This window comes from Artibeus jamaicensis, unplaced genomic scaffold (assembly GCF_021234435.1).
Source record: "Artibeus jamaicensis isolate MK-2021 breed Jamaican fruit bat unplaced genomic scaffold, CSHL_Jam_final contig_240, whole genome shotgun sequence".
Classification (NCBI taxonomy): Eukaryota; Metazoa; Chordata; class Mammalia; order Chiroptera; family Phyllostomidae; genus Artibeus; species Artibeus jamaicensis.
This window is the reverse complement of record NW_026521506.1, coordinates 13780925-13801867: the sequence shown is the minus strand read 5'-3', so window position 1 is coordinate 13801867 and position 20943 is coordinate 13780925. Positions and strand designations below refer to the sequence as shown.

General features: G+C 38.7%; 1 protein-coding gene across 1 annotated transcript in view; it reads left to right on the top strand.

The window, feature by feature from the left end:
• Nucleotides 1-20943, top strand: part of GPC4 (glypican 4) — a 120059-nt gene that overhangs the window by 80791 nt on the left and 18325 nt on the right. Inside the window, exon 3 of the mRNA XM_037146360.2 lies at nt 15499-15890. Coding sequence (XP_037002255.2) covers nt 15499-15890 — 392 coding nt within the window. The remainder of the gene's footprint in view (nt 1-15498; nt 15891-20943) is intronic.

Sequence of the window (20943 nt, the reverse complement as noted above, 5' to 3'; positions counted from 1 at the left end):
AATAGTTTCTTCATACCCCCAAACACACATGCCTGTAAAGTATATTTAACAATGTTAGCACCACATGAAGATCAATATCATTAGCAAAATATATCATTAGACTGCCTCTGTCTTTAGTCACTAAATTATTAGTACGATTATTGAAAAGAATGGTTTTCTCTTGACTATAACATTCCTCATTCAAGACAGTAGCCAAAGCATTTTCTTATTTTGAGGAGAAAATTTAGAAAGATAATCACATAGTCATTTTTGAAAAAATTACTACTTGGAGGATTAAGATGGAAATTAGATGGAATTTTGAAGGAAAAATTCCTACCTCTTAGAAATGACTCCTCAGTTTGGCAGCCTCCCTGTGTTTGTAGTCTTTTGGTAGCATGACAGGGTGCAGATAAAGTTGTTTCAGGTTCCAAGACCACCTCCTCCCAGGCCACCCCATTTATTTTATTTTACTTTACTGTACTTTTTTATTTAAAATTTTTAAATTATTTTATTGATCATGCTATTATAGTTGTTCCAATTTTTCTCCCATTCTGCATCCAGCCCCTCCCTACTCCATTAGGCAATCCCACCATTATTGTTCATGTCCATGGGCCACACATATAAGTTCTTTGGCTACTCCATTTCCTATGCTGTACTTTACATCCCCATCGCCATTCTGTAACCACCTATTTCTACTTCTTATTGCCTTCACCTGTTTTGCCCACCCCTCAACTCCCCTCCCATCTGGCAGCCATAAAAATGTTCTCTGTATCTATGATTCTGTTTCTGTTCTGCTTGTTTATTTTGTTTTTTTTTATATCCATTTGTTGATAGCTGTGTATTTATTGCCATTTTATTTATTTAACTTTTAATTAATTTTATTTAGTTATTTTTCAAGTACAGTTTTTTTGTCTATTTCTCCCATCCTAGCCTCCCCCGCCCCGTGCTCCCCACCTCCCTCCCATTTCCACCCCCCTTAGTTCTCGTCCCTGTGTCCTTCCTATTTGTTCCTACAAATCCCTCCCTTTTTTCCCCCTTAAATTCCCTTCCCTCTCCCTTCTGGTCATTATGCTGAATGATATAGGCCAGGTGTCGAAAGACAAATACCACATGATCTCACCTTTAACAGGAAGCTAAATAACAAAACAAACAAGCAAGCAGAAAAAAAAAAAACAAAGACACTGAAATATTGCTATTTTACTAGTCATATTTTTTACCTTTTTCTTCTTAAAGAAGACTTTCACATTTCATATAATGCTGGTTTGGTGGTGATGAGCTCCTTTAGTTTTTTTCTTACTTGGGAAGCTCTTTATCTGTCTTTGAATTGTAAATGATACTTTTGCTGGAGAGAAGAATAATCTTGGTTGTAGGGCCTTGCTTTTCATCACTTTGAATATTTCTTGCCAGTCCCTTCTGACCTGCAAAGTTTCTGTTGAGAAATCAGCTGACAGTTTTATGGGGGCTCCCTTGTGCATAACTAATTGCTTTTCTCTTGCTGCTTTTAAGATTTTCTCTTTATCTTTAACCTTTGGCATTTTAATTATGAGATGTCTTCAGGTGGGCCTCTTGGGGTTCATCTTGTTCGAGACTGTTTGTGCTTCCTGTACTTGTATGTCTATTTCCTTTGCCAAGTTAGGAGAGTTTTCTGTCATTATTTTTTCAAATAGGTTTCCAATTTCTTGATCTCTCTCTTCTCCTTACAGCATCCCCATGATGCAAATGTTGGTGTGCTTAAAGTTGTCTCAGGCTCATTACAGTATCCTCTTTTTTTTTTTTATTACTATTTCTTCTTGATGTTCTGATTGGGCTCTTTTTAAATTTTTTATATTCTAAATTTCTGGTTTGATTCTTTTTTCCCTTTTTTTAAATTTTATTTAGTTATTTTTCTACAGTTTTTGACTATTTATCCCACCCCAGCCCCCCGCCCTGTGCCCCCCTCCCATTTCCTTCCCCCCTAGTCCTCATCCCTGTGTCTTTCATACTTGTTCCTCCAAATCCCTCCCCTTTCCCCCCTTAAATTCCCTTCCCTCTCCCCTCTGGTCACTGTCCCCCTGCTTGCTTGTTTGTTTTGTTGTTTAGCTTCCTGTTAAAGGTGAGATCATATGGTATTTGTCTTTCAACACCTGGCCTATTTCACTCAGCATAATGCTTTCCAGCTCCATCCATGTTGTTGCAAAGGGTAGTAGCTCCTCCTTTCTCTCTGCTGCATAGAATTCCATTGTGTATATGTACCACAATTTTTTGATCCATTCGTTTACTGATGGGCACCTAGATTGCTTCCAGCTCTTGGCTGCTGTAAGTTGTGCTGCTATGAACATTGTGGTGCATAGGTTCTTTGATATTGATGTTTTAGGATTCTCAAGATATAATCCTAGCAGTGGAATTGCTAGGTCAAAAGACAGGTTGATTTTTATTTTCCTGAGAAAATTCCATACTGTTTTCCATAATGGTTGTACCAGTCTGCAATTCCACCAACAGCGAACTAAAGACCCCTTTTCCCCACACCCTCTCCAACATTTGTTGTTTGGTTTTGATTCTTGGCTTCATCTACTCTAGTATTCCCGGTAAATTGTTTGTTATTTTAATTAGCATATCCTTTATCTCTGACTGGTTCTCTTTTATGGTTCCCATGCTCTTTTTTATGCTGTTGAAGTTCTCACTATGTTCATTCCTATAACCAGTATTCTGAACTCTATATCTAGTAGCTTGCTTGTCTCCATTTTGTTCAGTACTTGTTTCTGGAGTTCTTTCGTTCTTTCCTTTTGGCCATGTTTCCTTGTCTCCCCAGTTTGGCAGTCTCCCTGTGTTTGCTTCTGTCTACTAGGTAGAGGTGCTATGACTCCATGTCTTTGTAGTGTGGCCTAATGTGGTGGGTGCCTTGTAGGATCCAGTGGGACAGCCTCCACTATCACCCAAGCTGGGTGCTCAGGGCTGTCACTGTGTGGCTTGTATATACTCTCCTCTTGTTGTTGAGCCTTGATTGTCAGTGGCACATCCAAGGAGAGCTGACTGTATTCTGTCCAGGGTCAAAAAGCATTAGGTACACAGTGATTTGCAGATGGCTGCTACTTGTGTTGGCCTTGAGGCAACTTAGTGAGAGGTATAGGACTCACTGAAACCTGATGCTGCTCGTTTCTGATAATCTGAAGCATGGGTCAAGACAAGCCACTGGTATGGAAAAGTCACTGGAAACAGCTTGGGTGGGCCCAAAAATTGGGTCAGGCAAGGCCTTGGGGAATCACCAGGTTGGGAGCCTGGCTGATGGAGCCTCAGATACAGTTCCCACATGTCAGCTCTGTAGTTCTATGTGAGGAGGGCTCAGAAAAGGAACAGTGCCTATGCCAGTACTTCCATCTGAGATAAATCTGCACACCCGTACCCCTGTAGCCCTGATGCCAGATACTTCAGTTCCTTCTGAATATCTCTGATGCCTTTCAAGCAGCTTCCCTGGTGCTGGAGCTAAGAAGGAGTGAGTCTGAGTAAGTCCATATGTGGGCCCTTGGAGAGGAACTGCCAGCGAGTCCAGAACTTTCATGCTTTCCCATCCTCAATGCCTCTTGGTTTTTGAAGCCCAAAGTTGTGGGGATTTATTTTACTGGCACTTGAACTGTGCACTGAGGAACCTGGGGGACCTTATATACCACACATGGAAATGGGACCAGGCTGTTCTGTGTCTGCGCCCCTCCTACCAGTCATATGGATGTGGTTTCTTTAACTCTATACTTGTAGGACTTCCATTCAGCTCAATTTCTGACAATTCTAAATGGAGGCTCTTCTGTAGACTGGTCATAATTTTGATGTGTTTGTGCAAGGACCTGATCCACGTATTATGTTTACCTATGCCACCATCTTGGCCCAAAGTTCAAAACTTAACTAAGTTTTACCAGATTACAACTAAGTCTATCAAACTCAATTTTTTTCAAAATCTTCTTTTAGCTTTACAACAATATCCTGTTTCTAGGTGGTTAATAAGTAATCTTGAGTATTCATTCTTCAACTTCAGTAGAGTTCAATTATATACTTTACACAAGCTAGAGAAGAAATTCAGATACGAGTGCAAAATTTGGTGTGCAGAAATTTTCCATAGAGTTATATCTGCTATCTCAAAGCCCTTATCATCTCTGTAAAATTGTAGAGGTTGTGGAAGGACATGGTGCTCTGGTCCCCACTGCCCGGAGGGTCCACTGCTGTCTGCCACTCCCCACTCAGCAGTTCTCATGTTTTATTAGACATAGCTCCTAGTGCGGATCCCACAGACAGTGACTTCTCTTGTCTGTGAGCCTGCTGGTATAGCTGTTCTTTCCTCTTCTCGCTCCTGGTGGTTCTGTGGCATTACTTGTATGGGATGATTTCAATGTGTACTTTTTAAAAAGCCATACAGTAAGTGTTAACATATCTTTTTTAAAAAGGACAGAAAAACAGTATCTCTTACCCTTTACTTTTAGGCTTCACATTCAATAAATGTGTTAACACTGTTTATCAGTTTCAAAACTGGTCACAAAAATGAATGTGAAATGCCAGTTTGTTTCTTCAGATTTTAATTTAAAACATGGCATGGGGAAAAAGATAGTGAGCACAGATTAATTTTTTTGAAGTACTTGCTGAAATGTGTTCTGGATATCAGAACAGAGCTGGGATATGTTGTATATTTCTTCCAAGTTAGGTTTTCTAAGACAATTAAATGTTTTTATGGTAAAACCTCAGTCGACTGGTATCTAACAAACCAGTAATCCTCAAGTGGGTGCTGCATTTGTTGATTGATTTTTTTAATCCTCAATGCTTAAGGAAGATGTTGAATGAAATTGTATAGGGGATGTCTTGACTCTCAGAAATCTAATGGCAGTGCTTTGGTTAAAAATTGTCCAAGCCATTGTTGCCCTGGCTGGTGTAGCTCCATGGATTGAGAACGGGCCTGTGAATCAAAGGATCATGGTTCAATTCCCAGTCGGAGCACATGCCTGGGTTGTAGGCCAGTTCCCAGCAGGGGACACATGAAAGGCAACCATACATTGATGTTTCTCTCCCTCTCTCCTTTCCTTCCCCTCTAAAGATAAATAAATAAAAATCTTTAAAACAATTGTCCAAACCATTATAATAAAAGCCAAATCATGGTTTATTGCTGTGAACAAAAAGAGGAAGTTGGGCAGACTAACAAGATGGTAACTGGAGAACAAAGATGGAGGGCAGTAAGACACCACAAAGAAGGCTCAAGACAAGTAATGAGGCAATATCAAAGGGACACATGGAAACCTGTGGGATCAAGTGACTTCAAAGGGGTGTCTTTTGCCATCTCCAGGATCACAGTATGAATTAAAAATGTTGACTCTGAGCCCAGGCAACTTCTCCTGTCACTAAAACTCGAGTCATGTTTATGACATACCACTTTTTTCTAAGGCAGGAACAATTACTTTTTTTATAAACTCTTCAATAAAGTAAGGCTTGGAAGCTTTTAGGGGATTAGCCTTGTTTAACCAGAAATCATCCCATTTTCCCAGTTTTTCATCATTTGGCCTCCGTGAGCTCCAGTCAGCTCTCACATTTTGGAATCCAGATACCTTATATTCCTTATCTCTAAGGTCATGTTTTTGTTCTACATGTTTAATTTTCTATTCTTTGCACACCTGAAGAGACTATAGGTATATAAAGTAGTCTTTAAAAAGATTTTATTTATTTATTTTTAGACAGAAGGGAAGGGAGGGAGAAAGAGAGAGAGAAACATCAGTGTGTGGTTGCCTCTTGTGCACCCCCTTCTGGGAACCTGGTCTGCAACCCAGGCATGTGCCCTGACTGGGAACCAAACCAGTGACCCTTTGGTTCATAGGCTGGTGCTCAATCCAGAGAGCTATACCTGACAGGCTACAAAGTAGTTTTTAAGTTGTAAATTGCATGTATGTGTGCTCAGGTGTGCATGCATTTTCAGACCCGGGTGAATTACAGAACGCTTCTTTAGGCAGCAACAAGATTCTCAGGTTTCCCATATTTTAAACCTGTACCTCTGAGTTTAAGGACTCACCTATTTTCTATAGAGCAATCTTTATCCATCCACACTTTAACTTACTTACATGTTAAATGCCAGAGATCTACCACCCTAGGCTGGAGACATAGAATCTGAAAATGGTAGTGACAGAGCTAGCAAGCAACTCCACCTCTTGGCCAGTTTGAGGAAATTTTTTTTTGAAGTGGAACTGCTAATTAACATAGCTGAATCAGTTGTCTCATAAATATGCTAATCAAATACTCAGTTCAGGGGCCTTTGAAAGAAATGCTTGGCAAAGGGAATAGAAATAATAGAAGTGGGGCATAATCTGTGTTTTGGGGACCACAACATAAAGACCCACCCCAAAATGTTGAATTTTGTGAGATTTCTTTTTTTAAAAAAGCATAGTTATATCAAACAGCCCAAATAGATTAACGTGAGCATATATTTCTGAATATATTTCAGAAGTATATTTCTGAAGTACATAGTAAAAATGGTATAATAATTTCAAAGATATATTACTGTGTTAAAAAATCCCCAATCGTTTGCTATATATTTTGCATCTTAAGAAAATATTAACAAAATAGAGATGTTGTCTGATTCTAGTCCACTGGGAAAACTTTGTCATTTTAGAAGCAAATGTAGCAACTTTGGTCTGGAAGCAGAGCACACTAAATTGTCAGCCTGCTTCTGCTGTGAACTCACAGTGACTTGAGGCAATTAACTGGTCTCAGTTTTACCATCCATAAAATGAGGGGGTTGATCTAGATGCTCTCTAAAGGCCCTTGTAATTCTAAAAATTCTGTGACTCTTATGAACATGTGACTACACCAGCTGCTTTAGTGAAAGGTCTTACAAGATGTTAATTAGCTGCCTGTATGGTACCCTCTATTTTCCTCCTATCATTTCTGGACCCTCTGCTACTTTCACCAGGTCTTTGAAAACCCTCCCATGAGCCTGAAAGCTTGTTAACTTGCATAATAGTAGAAATTTCATGAATTAGCTTATAACACACACAAAAGAAATAATTGTCTCTTCCATCTATCTGCATGGGCCAAGTATAAATCAGAGTAGCCACCCTTTCCTTAAAGCCCCCTTGTTTTCTGTCATTTCACAAAGGCAGGACATGAAGCATTCTTCAGATTTAGCTAAATCTGTGTTTTAATCACTGAGTGAAATTTTTTTTATAGTTCATACTGGCCATTACTTCATTAGGCCACTAGGAAACCCAGTGTGGAGCCTCAGTGAGTTGAAGGCATTAGACTTCACATGCCCATGAGAGCAGTAGCATCACTGGGGGTGACCTGGCCTAAATACCTTAAAAGATAAATATATTCAGCTAATTTTATGGCCATTTGATAAACTGGAATTTGTGGAACTTTTCTGACCCCTGATCTTAACTAACTTTTAACTACATAGTTTTATCATTGTCCTTTGCTAGGCCATAGTGACTTACTAAGACCACCTGGGTAATATTCACATTAAAAAAGCCTTAAAATAGGCCTGGCTGGGTGGTTCAGTTGGTTGGAGCATCATCCCATACACCAAAAAGGTTGTGGGTTTGATCCTTGGTCAGGGCACGTACTGGTGGCAACCAACTTGATGTGTCTGTGTGTCTCTCTCTGCCTCCCTCTGTCCCTCTCTCCCTCCTTTCCTGTCTTTCTCCCTCCTTCCCTCCCTCCTCCCCTTCCTCTCTGTGAAATCAATAAAATCATATTCTGGGGTGAGGATTTTTTTTATTTTAAGTCTTAAAATAAATGTCATAGAAATGTATAGCATACATACAACATAGGATTGGTTTTCAATCCTCACTTCAGATTTCACTCATTAAGACATCCCTTTAAAATGTGTTGCTTTTTTAAAAACCTCTGCTATAGTGCAGCAGGCAGCATTTCACAGGACGAGTAGCTAGGACAAAGCGTAGAAAAAGACATGAGGCCTTTTGGACTTGCAGCAAATGTAGTGTTCTTTCCAGACCATGCTAATGTTTTTTTTTGATTTAGTTGGAAAGCACTGCTACCCTTTCCTTTACAATTCTCTTCTTTTCCTTCCATGTGAAGAATAAAATGATGGGTATTTTTGCTAATTCTTTTATAATCTGTGAAACTTGATGAGAATGAGTCAATGCCAGCTTACTGTAATCAAATCAAGAGCTCAGACAAAACACAGATTTCTGTATTGACAAAGGTTTTCTGCCTTTTGAGTTGTTATCTGAAGTGTGACCAATTGTGGCTCTAACATTGGCTATTTCATTGGATTGAAAATGCTTCTGCAGCTTCCAGGGAGCCCTGAGCACTTTCACTTTGGGCCACTGCTATTAGCTTTGACTTCTTAAGAAGACATAGCATCAGCAAGAAGCAGCTGATCTATTTGGACGCAAGTAAATAAATGGAAGAGCTTTGGCTGAACTGCTTTTATCTACTTTGTTGGTTCATTGCTCTTTGAGCCTGAGAGTTGAGAACGTTGTTGTTCATCTCTGCCCACCCTCTTTCCATGTGTCTGTCTGTGTAGGCAAAGAAAAGAGCTTATTTGATCTAGCACTGGCTCCAACTGATTGATAGAATTCCCAAGCAGTCAGTTCTTTCTTTTTCATTGTCCCTGCCATCTCCATCACTTCTCTCTTGAAAGAATTAGCAGAACAATTGAAACTCTTGTAATAAATATGACTTAAAAAGGAAGGGTGATACATGAGCCCATCTTTTCTGGAAGTCAGTTTGGCAATGTGCCAGAAATCTTGAATATGTTCATGCCCTTTGCTTTAGTCATTCTACTTCTAGGTATTTATCTCATGAAAAGAAAGATCTACATACAACTTTATGTACAAGGATATTTATCACAGCAGTGTTTATAATAAGGAAAATTAGCCTGTATGTCTTATGATGATTACATTCTGATCTGTGTCCCTATGGTGTCATAGTATGCAGTTAAAAATTATGTTTCTGATAAACTTAATCACACAGGAAATGCTAACCATACAGTGTTAAATGAGAAAAAGTTATAAATACATTATGATCTCAACAATGTGACACTACATATCTTCATAGGAAAAAGCCAGGAAGAAAATTCAATGAACCATTGTTGCTCTCTTTTAATGATGGGATTTGGGGTCATTTATATTTTTGCATCCATTTTAATATTTTTCTTTTTTTTTTAACTAAACATTTTTTTTATTGATTATGCCATTACATTTGCTCTATTCCTCCCTCCCTTCCCCTCCACCCTGCATACCCCTCCCCCACCATTTCCCCCTTTAGTTCATGAACATGTGTCTCAAATTCTTTAGATTCTGTATTTCCCCCTACTATTCTTACCCTCCCCCCTATCTATTTTCTATCTACTGTCTATACTACTTATTTTCTGTACCTTCTCCCCCCCTTCCCCTCCTCCCACTCCCCTGTTGCTAACCCTCCATGTGATCTTCATTTCTATGGTTCTGCTCCTGATCTAGCTATCCTCTTAGTTTGCTTTTGTTTTAGGTGTGGTTCTTAATAACTGTGAGTTTGCTGTCCTTTCACTGTTCATCTTTTTTATCTTCTTTTTTCTTAGATAAGTCCCTTTAACATTTCATATAGTAAGGGCTTGGTGATGATGAACTCCTTGAATTTGACCTTATCTGAGAAGCACTTTATCTGTCCTTCCATTCTAAATGAAAGTTTTGCTGGGTAGAGCAATCTTGGCTGTAGATCTTTGGTTTTCCTGACTTGGAATACCTCTGTCCAGCCCCTTCTTGCCTGTAATGTCTCTTTTGAGAAATCAGCTGACAGTCTGATGGGAACTCCTTTGTAGGTAACTGTCCCCTTAGCTCTTGCTGCTTCTAGGATTCTCTCCTTCATTTTAATCTTGGCTAATGTAATTATGATGTGCCTTGGTGTGTTCCTTCCCGGGTCCAACTTCCTCGGGACTCTCTGAGCTTCCTGGATCTCTCGGAAGTCTATTTCCTTTGCCAGATTGGGGAAATTCTCCTTTATTATTTGTTCAAATAATTTTTCAACTGGTGGTTGTGCCTTTCCCCCTTCTGGTACCCCTATAATTCGGATGTTGGAACGTTTAAAGATGTCCTGGAGGTTCCCAAGCCTCTCCTCATTTTTCTGAATTCTTATTTCTTCATTCCTTTCTGCTTTATCATCTTTTTCTTCTGTCTGGTCCTCTCCCTTGATTTGAGTCCCAATTTTCTTTCCATCACTATTGGTATCTTTTGTATCAGCATTCATTTCAATTAATTTAGCTTCCATATGTTTCTCTAATTTGTGACTAAAATCCATCAGTTCTGTAAGGATCTTTATAACCAGTGTTTTGAACTGTGCATCTGAAAGACTGGCTATTTCTTCATCACTTAGGTCTATCGGTTCTGGGGCTCTGAGTTGTTCTAGAGCCATTTTTGGTTTATTTGTGCTGTTTAGTGAGTGGAGCGAAGCCTTAGTTGTTTACCAGGACGGGGCGACCCAGGTCGCTGGTTTGTGACGCTGTGTGTGGGGGCGGGGTCAGAGAGGGAGCAATGGAGTTCCTCTCCGCTAGCCCAGCGCATCCAGTCACTCAAACGCCTCGGGCTTGCTTATCCGATCCTAATTGTGCGAGCCTGCTGCACCGCGCGGGTTTCCCTTCTCACTGGTTTCTCCGCACGTAAATGCGCCTCTTCCCTGTGCGCTCCGGCGAGCTGGCTGCCGGCAATCAGCCCTCGGTTGCCTGCGCGCCCCGCGCACCGCCCCGGGAATTTTTTCTTGCTAACCTGCTCTGCTTCTGGCCTCGCTCCTCGTACCGGTCCAGCCGAGTATCTAGTTGTCCTTTGGACTCCGTATTGTCGATTTTCCGTGTGGCTTGGTTGTGACTGCTGTTAAAAATAGTTGTTCTTAGATTTGGTTGTGCACAGAGGCGAGGTGGACCCTCCACCTACTTCTCCATCTTGGCGGAAGTCCTCCATTTTAATATTTTTCAAATCATTACAATTTGTATCCCTTATATGAAAATTAAATAATTTTAATAAAATGTAAAACCTGCTTTAGTTTTAACAAAATCTCTATATTTTTTCTTAAGTAGCACAATGCTTATTGTAGACAATTTTTTAAAAGTATTAAATACACTGAAGTGCTGGCCAGTGTGTCTCAGTTGGTTGGAGTGTCCTCCCACAAATTGAAAGGTTGTGGGTTTGATTCCCTCCCTGTCAGGGTGCTTGCCTCAGTTGCAGGTTTGGTCAGGGTGCTGCGAGAGGCAGGCGATCGATGTTTCTCTTCCTCTCTCTCTCTCCCTTTCCTTCTCTCTAAAATCAATGCCGTGAGGATAAATGGGGAAAAATGCACTGAAGCCTATAGAAATTTGAATGAGTAGAAAGAATAAAGAGAAATACTTTTTAAAAACATAAAGGTATATATTTTTGACTATACAATATTACTGAAAAAATCAAGTAAACAAAATTGAAAACAGTTATCCCTGGTCCCCAGCACTCAACCCATCACCACCGTCTCAGCATTTACAAATTCTTTTTTGTGTGTGTGCATGAAGATAATACATATACATGCATACAAATTGGAATTGTAACTTATTATTCTATCTTCTGTCCTGATTTTTCTCTTAATATTAGAGCATAAGCAGATAGACTGTATTATGAGGTTTACATATGAGGCCATATAGCACATCCACATACAGTTTTGTGTACAGAACATTTGCAATATCTGCTTCAACCTTCTAGGTTAAACATGTCCTCAGCCTTCTCTGGGAATTTCTGAATGACAGGGAATCTGAGTGTGCTAAAGTGAATTAGCTAGCTGGTGCTGGAAGTATCCCTAGTAGGAATGGAATGGGGTCCAGTGGAAGGGAGTCTTACAGTACCGAGCCTGTGTCTCTGGCAATGTTATCAAGACACAGGAGCCATGAGATACCGACATTGTATATACTCATGAGGAGCTTCAACATGCAAAGTATATTAGCTAACAAAATTAATCTTGGGAAGTAAAGGGGAGCCCTTTGATATGTTAAGAGCTCCAAATAAGGGCTGTAGTTGGTAATTGTCTTGTCATCCTAGGAAAGTTCTATTGATGTGCTATCAGTTGATGAAGGCTAGTCATCTACATGTTCTTCTAGTAGTACACCATGCCCTAGCAGGCACTTTTGAGGATTGAGATTATGCCCAAATGAAGGAAAGTGTGTGTTACAACTTTATACAGACTTTACCAAAAAAGCAAGACATTTGTAGATACTTGTGTTAGCCATTCTTCATTAAGTACTTGATATTGGGTGGAAGGATGGGTGGGTATAACTCTTTTGAGTTTCCTTAACAGTGCAAGAAGTATGATTTGTATCCTTTATAAGGAGGCTGCTTTTCTCAGGAATTTGTTGCTGTGGTTACTTAATATTTGTATACCACTAGGACTGCGAATTACAGCTTTTACAGTAAGTAAAGAGGAAATTAATCTTTATATGTAAAAGGCAGCTTCCTAATGTAAATACAAGGTGGTAATTTATAGCTCCAAACAGATGGATTGATTAGAAAGAGCTCCCAATCTCTTAAGGTCATGGGTTAATTCTAGAATGCATTGTAGCTCATTAATCAATAGCCAGTTGATTGCTTATAAAGGAGTAACTAATGGCATTTAACAGCAGAACTGGGGGGCTTTTGACTTGTTTCAAGAATTTTTAGTGTTTATTTGATGCAAGACAAGTAGCTGTGGGTAAGAAGTTCCAGGAGTACGTGATTTTTTTTAAAGACAGGATATTTAAATAAACAACTTTTATATGGAAAGTTTTGCCTTTTCAATCTAGTTTTTTTTCATGTTAAATTAGTACTATTGACATTAAGAATAATCACCTTTTAGAGCTGGAAAATACTTCCAATCCTCTAGTTCAACCCTTGTACTGAGCTGACTATGGCAAAGAAGGTAGTATGCAAATGAAATGTGTGGTGAGGATTGGGGATTGACCTGCTGTATAATTCTAAATTCTCCTGTCCCTAATTCTTTTGCTTAATCCTTTGCCTTGGTCTTTTGTATATGTATATGTAATGTATATGATATTGTCTCTCTTTAATATACAGTAACATAAAATCTCTAGCCTGGGTTGATGTTTTTCACTCAATTGTAACTTCCACCATCATAGATGTCTACGGCATTTCACAGCGTTGGAAAGCAAGAGCCATTAAGCATTTCTTTTAGCTAAATTGCTCCCGTTTTGTAAGGCCTTGGGTCTTCTTAACTGATTGCCAGCAAGTTTGAGTTAATTTATGTTCCCCTCCAATGGATAATATTTGACTCTGCCAGGAAGGATTAAAAACCATCCTTAAAAGATTTTTTAAATGACTGTAGATATAAAGGAACTCTAAAGGTAACAATAATATCACCTCATGTATTATAAATAGTGTCCATTTATTGAGCATCTATTGTGTGCCAGACCTTATCCATATGATGTAAGTAGGTAAAGCTCCATTTTATGGATGAGGCATCAGAGAGTCAGAGAAATTAAATATTTTGTCCAATCAGATCACAGAGCTCATAAATGAGAGATCCCATCCGTTCCCACTATGTCATTCATTCTGCCTTAGATATGTAGCATGCTACAATGTTTATTTCCATCCCTACATTAAGTGCTCATTCATGAGCACTAGGAGTAGTGGTTGCTTGATACTTAGAGCATAAATTCTTAAGCCTCCAAACTGAAAATTGAAAGGGAAAAAAACCCTCATCATAGACACCATATTTCAAATGCTTGTAAACTATTTTCTTTCTGACTCTCTTTTTAGACACCAATAGCGTCACTTAAAACAGACTCCCTGAGCAGCATTTTTCATGAATACAAGCAGTTGCTGCAAGGGAGAGCTAATTTCCAATTCACTCAGCTTCTGATCGTTGTGGAACTCTGGTTTATAGTGCTCCTGGCTGAGTTCTCTCTTAGTCACCATGTGTCTTATAATTGGCTTTAGGCATAATGATTCTGAAGGGATGATTGCTGGGTGTCTAAGGACTACACAGTGTTTCTTCAGCAGTGAAGACCTGACTCTAATCCTGAATTCCGAATAATGGGAAAAAAGTGGAAATGGGCATTGCAGAGATTAATGAAGTTGCTGTTGATGGCTATGGACCATGACCTGAATGTCTTAATTTGTGTTCCATGCCTCATTGTAGAAGGAAATGTCATAGGAAGAAATGGGGGAGCAGGATGTGAAAGAATCACACAGCAACATCAGAGAGCTGCCTGTTTGTTAGAAGGAACAGATGCAAAAGTTATTTTCCCTTTTTCCTTACAGCAAATTATGTTTCTGTTGATATTGTTCCTAATTGGCTTGGATTTTAGAATTTAAATTATGTAGACCATCCTTAAAATGTCTCTGAGGCAAAAAGCACAGGTAAAATAGTGCCATTTAACAGGGCTAGTGAGAATAACTCTAAGGAGAAATGTACTTAAGAGATTAAAATCTTTAACACTTATGTTGTGGGTGTGTGATGGACAAAAAGTGAATCTGAAATAACCTGGTATTCTTACATATTTTTCCAGTTATTTTTCTGTGTTGTCTTGTAAATATACTAATTATTTGGTTGAGTCTATTATACATTTCATATCTGTCTCTGTCTCCCCCCACCCCCTACTGGAAGAAAAAACTCACAATATTACTGTGTAAGTTCCTTAGGAACTCCAGGTCAACTTGTATATCCCAGTTTGTACCAATGGCACGAGAAACACCTAAGAACTGGTTTTCAGAGAACTTGTGTGTTTACCTCTTGGGTGTTTCATTATTTTTCTTGGCCTCAAGCATTTCCTAGGCAGTTTTTTTACTTGTCATGTAGATATAAGGAAGAGAAAAGAAAAAAAGTGTTTCCAAGTAAAAACAACACCTTTTGAAATACACCTGTCCTGGTGTCAGCTTACAGTTAGGAGGCATTATTAACAATGGTTTAGATTCTTGCAACAAAAAGTTCTGGGAAACTTCATAATATAGACTTCATAGACCCATTTTTTTCCAGTTCTGTGTTTACCTTGACTGCAGGAGAGACAAAAGTGAGTGTATGCATGTGTATATGTTTATTTTGTACTGACTCCTGGTAAGTTGTTTGTTTAAAATTTCATTTTTCCATCTCTCTGACATATACATATATGTAAGTGACTTTGTGATATAGATTTTTTAAAACAAAGTGCTTTTTTAAAGATTTTATTTATTTTTAGAGAGAGGGGAAAGGAGTGAGAAAGAGAGGGAAAGAAACATAAAAGTGTAAGTTGCCCCTCACATGCTCCCTGATGGGGACCTGGCCTGCAATCTAGGCATGTGCCCTGACTGGGAATCGAACCAGCAACCCTTTGATTTGCAGGCCAGTGCTCAATCCACTGAGCCACACCAGCCAGGGCTGTAGATTTCTTTTAATTGAGAGATGATCACAGATGCCAAATTCACTAAAAGAAATCCACCCTATTTCCAAGCCTGTTTTTTTATTTAATTTCATGATTTTTGTTTTCAAATTTGCCTGAAAAGCACCTGATTATTTAATTATTGAAAACCCTCTTTCTTTTCCTTCCTCCCACCCTCCCTCCCTCCCTTTCTTCTATCTCTCTCTTTTTTGTTTTAGAATTCTTCAAAGAACTACTTGAAAATGCAGAGAAATCCCTGAATGACATGTTTGTGAAGACATATGGCCACTTATACATGCAAAACTCGGAGCTTTTTAAAGATCTCTTCACAGACTTGAAACGCTACTATGTGGTGGGAAATGTGAACCTGGAAGAAATGCTAAATGATTTCTGGGCTCGCCTTCTGGAGCGGATGTTCCGCCTGGTGAACTCCCAGTACCACTTCACAGATGAGTATCTGGAATGTGTGAGCAAGTATACTGAGCAGCTGAAGCCCTTTGGAGATGTCCCTCGGAAATTGAAGCTACAGATTACTCGTGCATTTGTAGCAGCTCGTACTTTTGCTCAAGGCTTAGCAGTTGCAAGAGATGTAGTAAGCAAAGTATCTGTGGTAAGTGCTGTTTGCATTCTGTGTTTTTGTTTTATTTTTTTAAGATAGTTTGTGGGAGGTAGAAAAATAAATCAGTAGAATTCTGTTGGCTCAGTAACACTCTTCTTTTCTTTTCTCTTCAATTCTCTTGCCTCTTTTCTCCTATACTTTGTGTTTATACTTGTACCTTATATAGTTATAAACAATACTGTGATGAACATCTTTATATATCATTGTCATTTTTTCAGTGGATTTTTGATAGCTATTTTTAGATGTAGGGTATATGTTCAGTTTGGAACCTTAATTTAAAATGTGTTTAATACCTCTGTACTCTTTGTTTAACTTAGAGCTCGTATTCCACTTCTTTTCCAGAGGAAGTAACATACACAGGCAGGCTCCCTATTATGTTGTTTTGAGTGACTACATTTAAGTCTACTAGTTACAGTCCAGAAAAGCATTGAACATCCATTACTACATGTTTTCTTGCTATGAGGTGTATCCAGAGTCCTTAACAACACAGCTTTCTATGACAATTAATGTAGACTACCAACTCTTGACTCATGATGACTTTGTTTATAGAATTACCAGTAGGGAACATGAAATTGCAATATGTGGGCTAATGCAGATGACATAAGCTACATTTTCCTCATTCATAAATTAAAGGAATTGGACTAGACTCGTATTTTTCAGACTCTGTTCTTTAGAGCCAACTAAGGAGGTAATTCAGGTGCCTCCTTGAGGAGAGAAGCAAGGGAGATGAGTGTCTTTTAGTGGGTGAGAATCTGCATCTGTGACCTAACCTCCTGGCTCCACCAGAGAGGCTTTGCTTGCCTCAGTTTTATGCTTGTAGGGTTTTGAGTAGTCCTACTTTTGAGTAAGACTGTGGTTCCTTTACTCCCCTAACTCCCCAAGATGAAAATTTAAAACTTGAAGGCCTTTCCACTTCTACTTTTCCATCATTCAATACAAGTAAACAAATAGAATATACTGGGCTGAAGTTATCTTTGCAAGATTTATCTTGGTGCTATCCTTTAGGCCCTCAAAGTAAAAGCCAAATTTTATTCCATTTCTAAAACAGGTGGAGACAAAAGGATAATAATTTATATTGGGTTGGCCAAAAAGTCCATTACATTTTTCCCCATAAAATAAAAGATACATTTTTATTTTCACCGAAAATTATCGATTTGGATATTTTGAGTGTGTCCACTATCTCCCACTATTGTCTTCCAGTGGGTACATTCCAGGGGAGCTGCTAAAAATCTTCCAATCCATAAGACAACCCCACAGCATAAAATTGTTCGGCCAAAATGTCAATACTACCAAGAAACTTCACAAACCACTTTTGACATGTTCAATCAGTCACAGCACCTTCTTCATACACCACACAAATCTTCTTTTACATTTTATTGTGTTTTTACCTTTCTTGAAATAATAAAGCATAATAAGCCCAAAATGTTGTGTATCCACTTCCATCTTCAATATTAAGATAGCTGTAGAAAAATTCACCAATTTTAATAAGGTTTTTAATTTTATTTTATTCATTTTTAGAGAGAGGGGGAGGGAGAGAGAAAGAGAGGGAGAGAAACATCTATGTGTGGTTGCCTCTTACGTACCCCCTAGCAGGGACCTGGCCCACAATCTAGACATATGCTCTGACTGGGAATCGAACCAGTGACTCTTTGGGTCACAGGCTGGAGCTCAATCCACTGAGCCACACCAGCCAGGGCTTTTAATGAATTTTTTTTAATGCATGCTGGTATGACAGCTGTCACAATATAGTCTTAACAAAATTGTTCTGAATGAAGTTAAAGACAATTAAGCACTACTAGAGCTGTCGTGGGGAAAAAAACATATTGAACATTTTGGCCAACTCAATACTTGCTTTGAGGACTAGAGGAATGGTCAATAAAAACTGGACAGCAATGCAAACACTAAATTAACAACCTGATTGCCTATCAGAGAATTCATTTAGAGTTAAGGTGATGATACAATTTATTGACCAAAGTGAACACTTATTTCGATCAGGAGGTGCTTATTGATTATCATACCCAGAAAACATGTGCTGCTAATTTTTAATAAGAAATCAAGACTGTCTTGGACAGACCAGGATGCATGGTTACTCTAGTTAGAGAGGAACCTAACATTCACCAAAATGAAGATAGAGATTCTAAAGAATTGTGTGTTATTAAAAAATAAGTGCCCATAGGACATTTTATATTAGAATTGGGTGATAATAAGGATTTGTTAATTGGTTACACTCATTATTACAGTTTTACTCTTCTCTCATCTCTGGGTCAGTAACTTTCAGGAAAGAATTCCCTCCAGCATGTTTTTGTTTACTTTTTTCTTCATGATATTTTCATTGTGAATTGCAAAACGTTGTTGGGCATATAAGGTTGGGTGGGAGCAAGTGGGGAGATGATGGTTGTAATTGAAGGAATAATCTGGTTCCTGAACTTCTGCCAACCTCAGCAACTGTTAACTCATCTTAAGAGATGCTCTTGTCAGAGTCCTTCAACAAAGGCACAATTAACCCAAATCAAAGTTATTTATAGTATAGTTCACTAAACATTTTCCTTCCTGCAACAATTTCTTATGTTCATCCTAAGCTGAAGAGGCGGAAAAGTGCTGCTGTGTGCTTTGCATGTCTGTGTGTATGTGCGTGTGTGGTTGCACGAGTGCAGAGAGAAAAAGCAAGGAGGAGAAAGCCCCCTTGCAAGTGTTTTGAGTATTTGTGATTTGTTTACATTAACCATCCACCTTCCTTTAAGTTGATTCTTAGGAAGGACCAGGCAACTGGCTGAAGACTGTCTTGTTGTTAGCCTTACTTTGTAAGGTTGGAACCCCCATAGGGAACTGAGATTCCAGGAAACCCAAGTTGGGGAATAGGGTGGTTGATGAAACAAGGAAACAGTTTAGAGACAACTCAATGCAGTTTAAAAGATGAAGGGATAGAAGAGCTTGCCATTGTCCACATCATCCTACCCCTAAAAGGTTAGAGAAAAGTAAGAAGTTGTGGCTTCTCTGTGTAGTATTCTTGACATGGTTCTCAAAATTAGCTGGAAAATCAGTAAGACTGACTTTTGTTTTTAAGTTTCATACACCCTTACGTATGCAATAAAGAGTATGTGACCCAAAATGAAATAGTCACAATCAATTTTTGATGGTCCTTTAGGTATGATTTTTTAAAAGCAGGAAATAGATTTCTGGTTTAACATTGTATTGTTAAATTGTTTGAGAAAATTACTTTATAAACATAGCTCTAAGTTTCTAGAATTGATCTGTATTCTATATTCATTGCAGTTTCCTATCTGCCTAAGAAATATTTGCAGAGTTATGAGAATATGATGAATACAAGCTATAGAGGTTATTTACTTTGAATAAACATTACTTGCCAATTGTTTAGTTGGCAGCATTGGCTTATGACTACTTTAAATGTTGTAACTGGAAACTTTAAAAATATTTTGCTTCACTACTAAGTTTCTTCTAGACGTAAGGACTGACTTGAAATCAAACTATTCAACTGAGTTGGGATATCAAAGTTATACATACAATAATAAGTTCTTTTTTTAAATTAATTTTATTTAGTTATTTTTCAAGTACAGTTTTTTGTCTATTTTTCCCATCCCAGCCTCCCCCACCCCTTGCTCCCCACCTCCCTCCCATTTCCACCCCCCTTAGTTCTCGTCTCTGTGACCTTCCTATTTGTTCCTCTAAATCCCTCCCCCTTTTTCCCCTTAACTTCCTTCCTTCTCCCCTCTGGTCACTATCCCCTTGTTCTCTATTTCAGTGTCTTTGTTTTTTTTTTTTTCCTGCTTGTTTGTTTGTTTTGTTGTTTAGCTTCCTGTTAAAGGTGAGATCATATGGTATTTGTCTTTCAGCACCTGGCCTATTTCACTCAGCATAATACTTTCCAGTTCCATCCATGTTGTTGCAAAAGGTAGTAGCTCCTTCTTTCTCTCTGCTGCATAGAATTCCATTGTGTATATGTACCCCAATTTTTTGATCCATTCATTTACTGATGGGCACCTAGGTTGCTTCCAGCTCTTGGCTACTGTAAATTGTGCTGCTATGAACATTGTGGTGCATAGGTTCTTTGATATTGATGTTTTAGGATTCTTAGGATATAATCCTAGCAGTGAATTGCTGGGTCAAAAGGCAGGTCGATTTTTATTTTTCTGAGAAAATTTCATACTGTTTTCCATAATGGTTGTACCAGTCTGCAATCCCACCAACAGTGACCTAAGGACCCCTTTTCCCCACACCCTCTCCAACATTTGTTGTTTGTTGCTTTGTTTATGATAGCCATCCTGACTGGTGTAAAGTGGTATCTCATTGTGGTTTTAATTTGCATCTCTCTGATAGCTAACGATATTGAGCATCTCTTCATGTGTCTCTGAATGTTCTGTATGTCCTCCTTGGAGAAGTGTCTGTTCAAGTCCTTTTCCCATTTTTTAATTGGGTTGGTTGTCTTCTTAGAGTGGAGTCGTGTAAGTTCTTTGTATATTTTGGAGATTAAACCTTTGTCTGAGGTATCATTGGCAAATATGTTTTCCCAAACAGTTGCTTCTCTTTTTATTTTAATACTGTTTTCTTTAGCCATGCAGAAGCTTTTTATTTTGATGAGATCCCATTTGTTTATTCTTTCCTTTATGTCCCTTGCTCCAGGGGACATATTAGTAAAAAAAGTTGCTGCGTGAAATATCTGAGAATTTTTTGCCGATGTTCTCCTCTAGGAGGACTTTAATGGTGTCACGACTTACATTTAAGTCTTTTATCCACCTTGAATTTATTTTGGTGTATGGTGTAAGTCTGTGCTCAAGTTTCATTTTTTTGCATGTAGCTGTCCAGTTCTCCCAACACCATTTGTTGAAGAGGCTATCTTTACTCTATTTTATGTTACTGCCCCCCTTTGTCAAATATTAATTGACTGTAGAGAGTTGGGTTGATTTCTGGGCTCTCTGTTCTGTTCCATTGGTCTATGTGCCTGTTTTTATGCCAGTACCAGGCTGTTTTGATTACAGTGGCCTTGTAATACAGTTTGATATCAGGTATTGTGATCCCTCCTACTTTG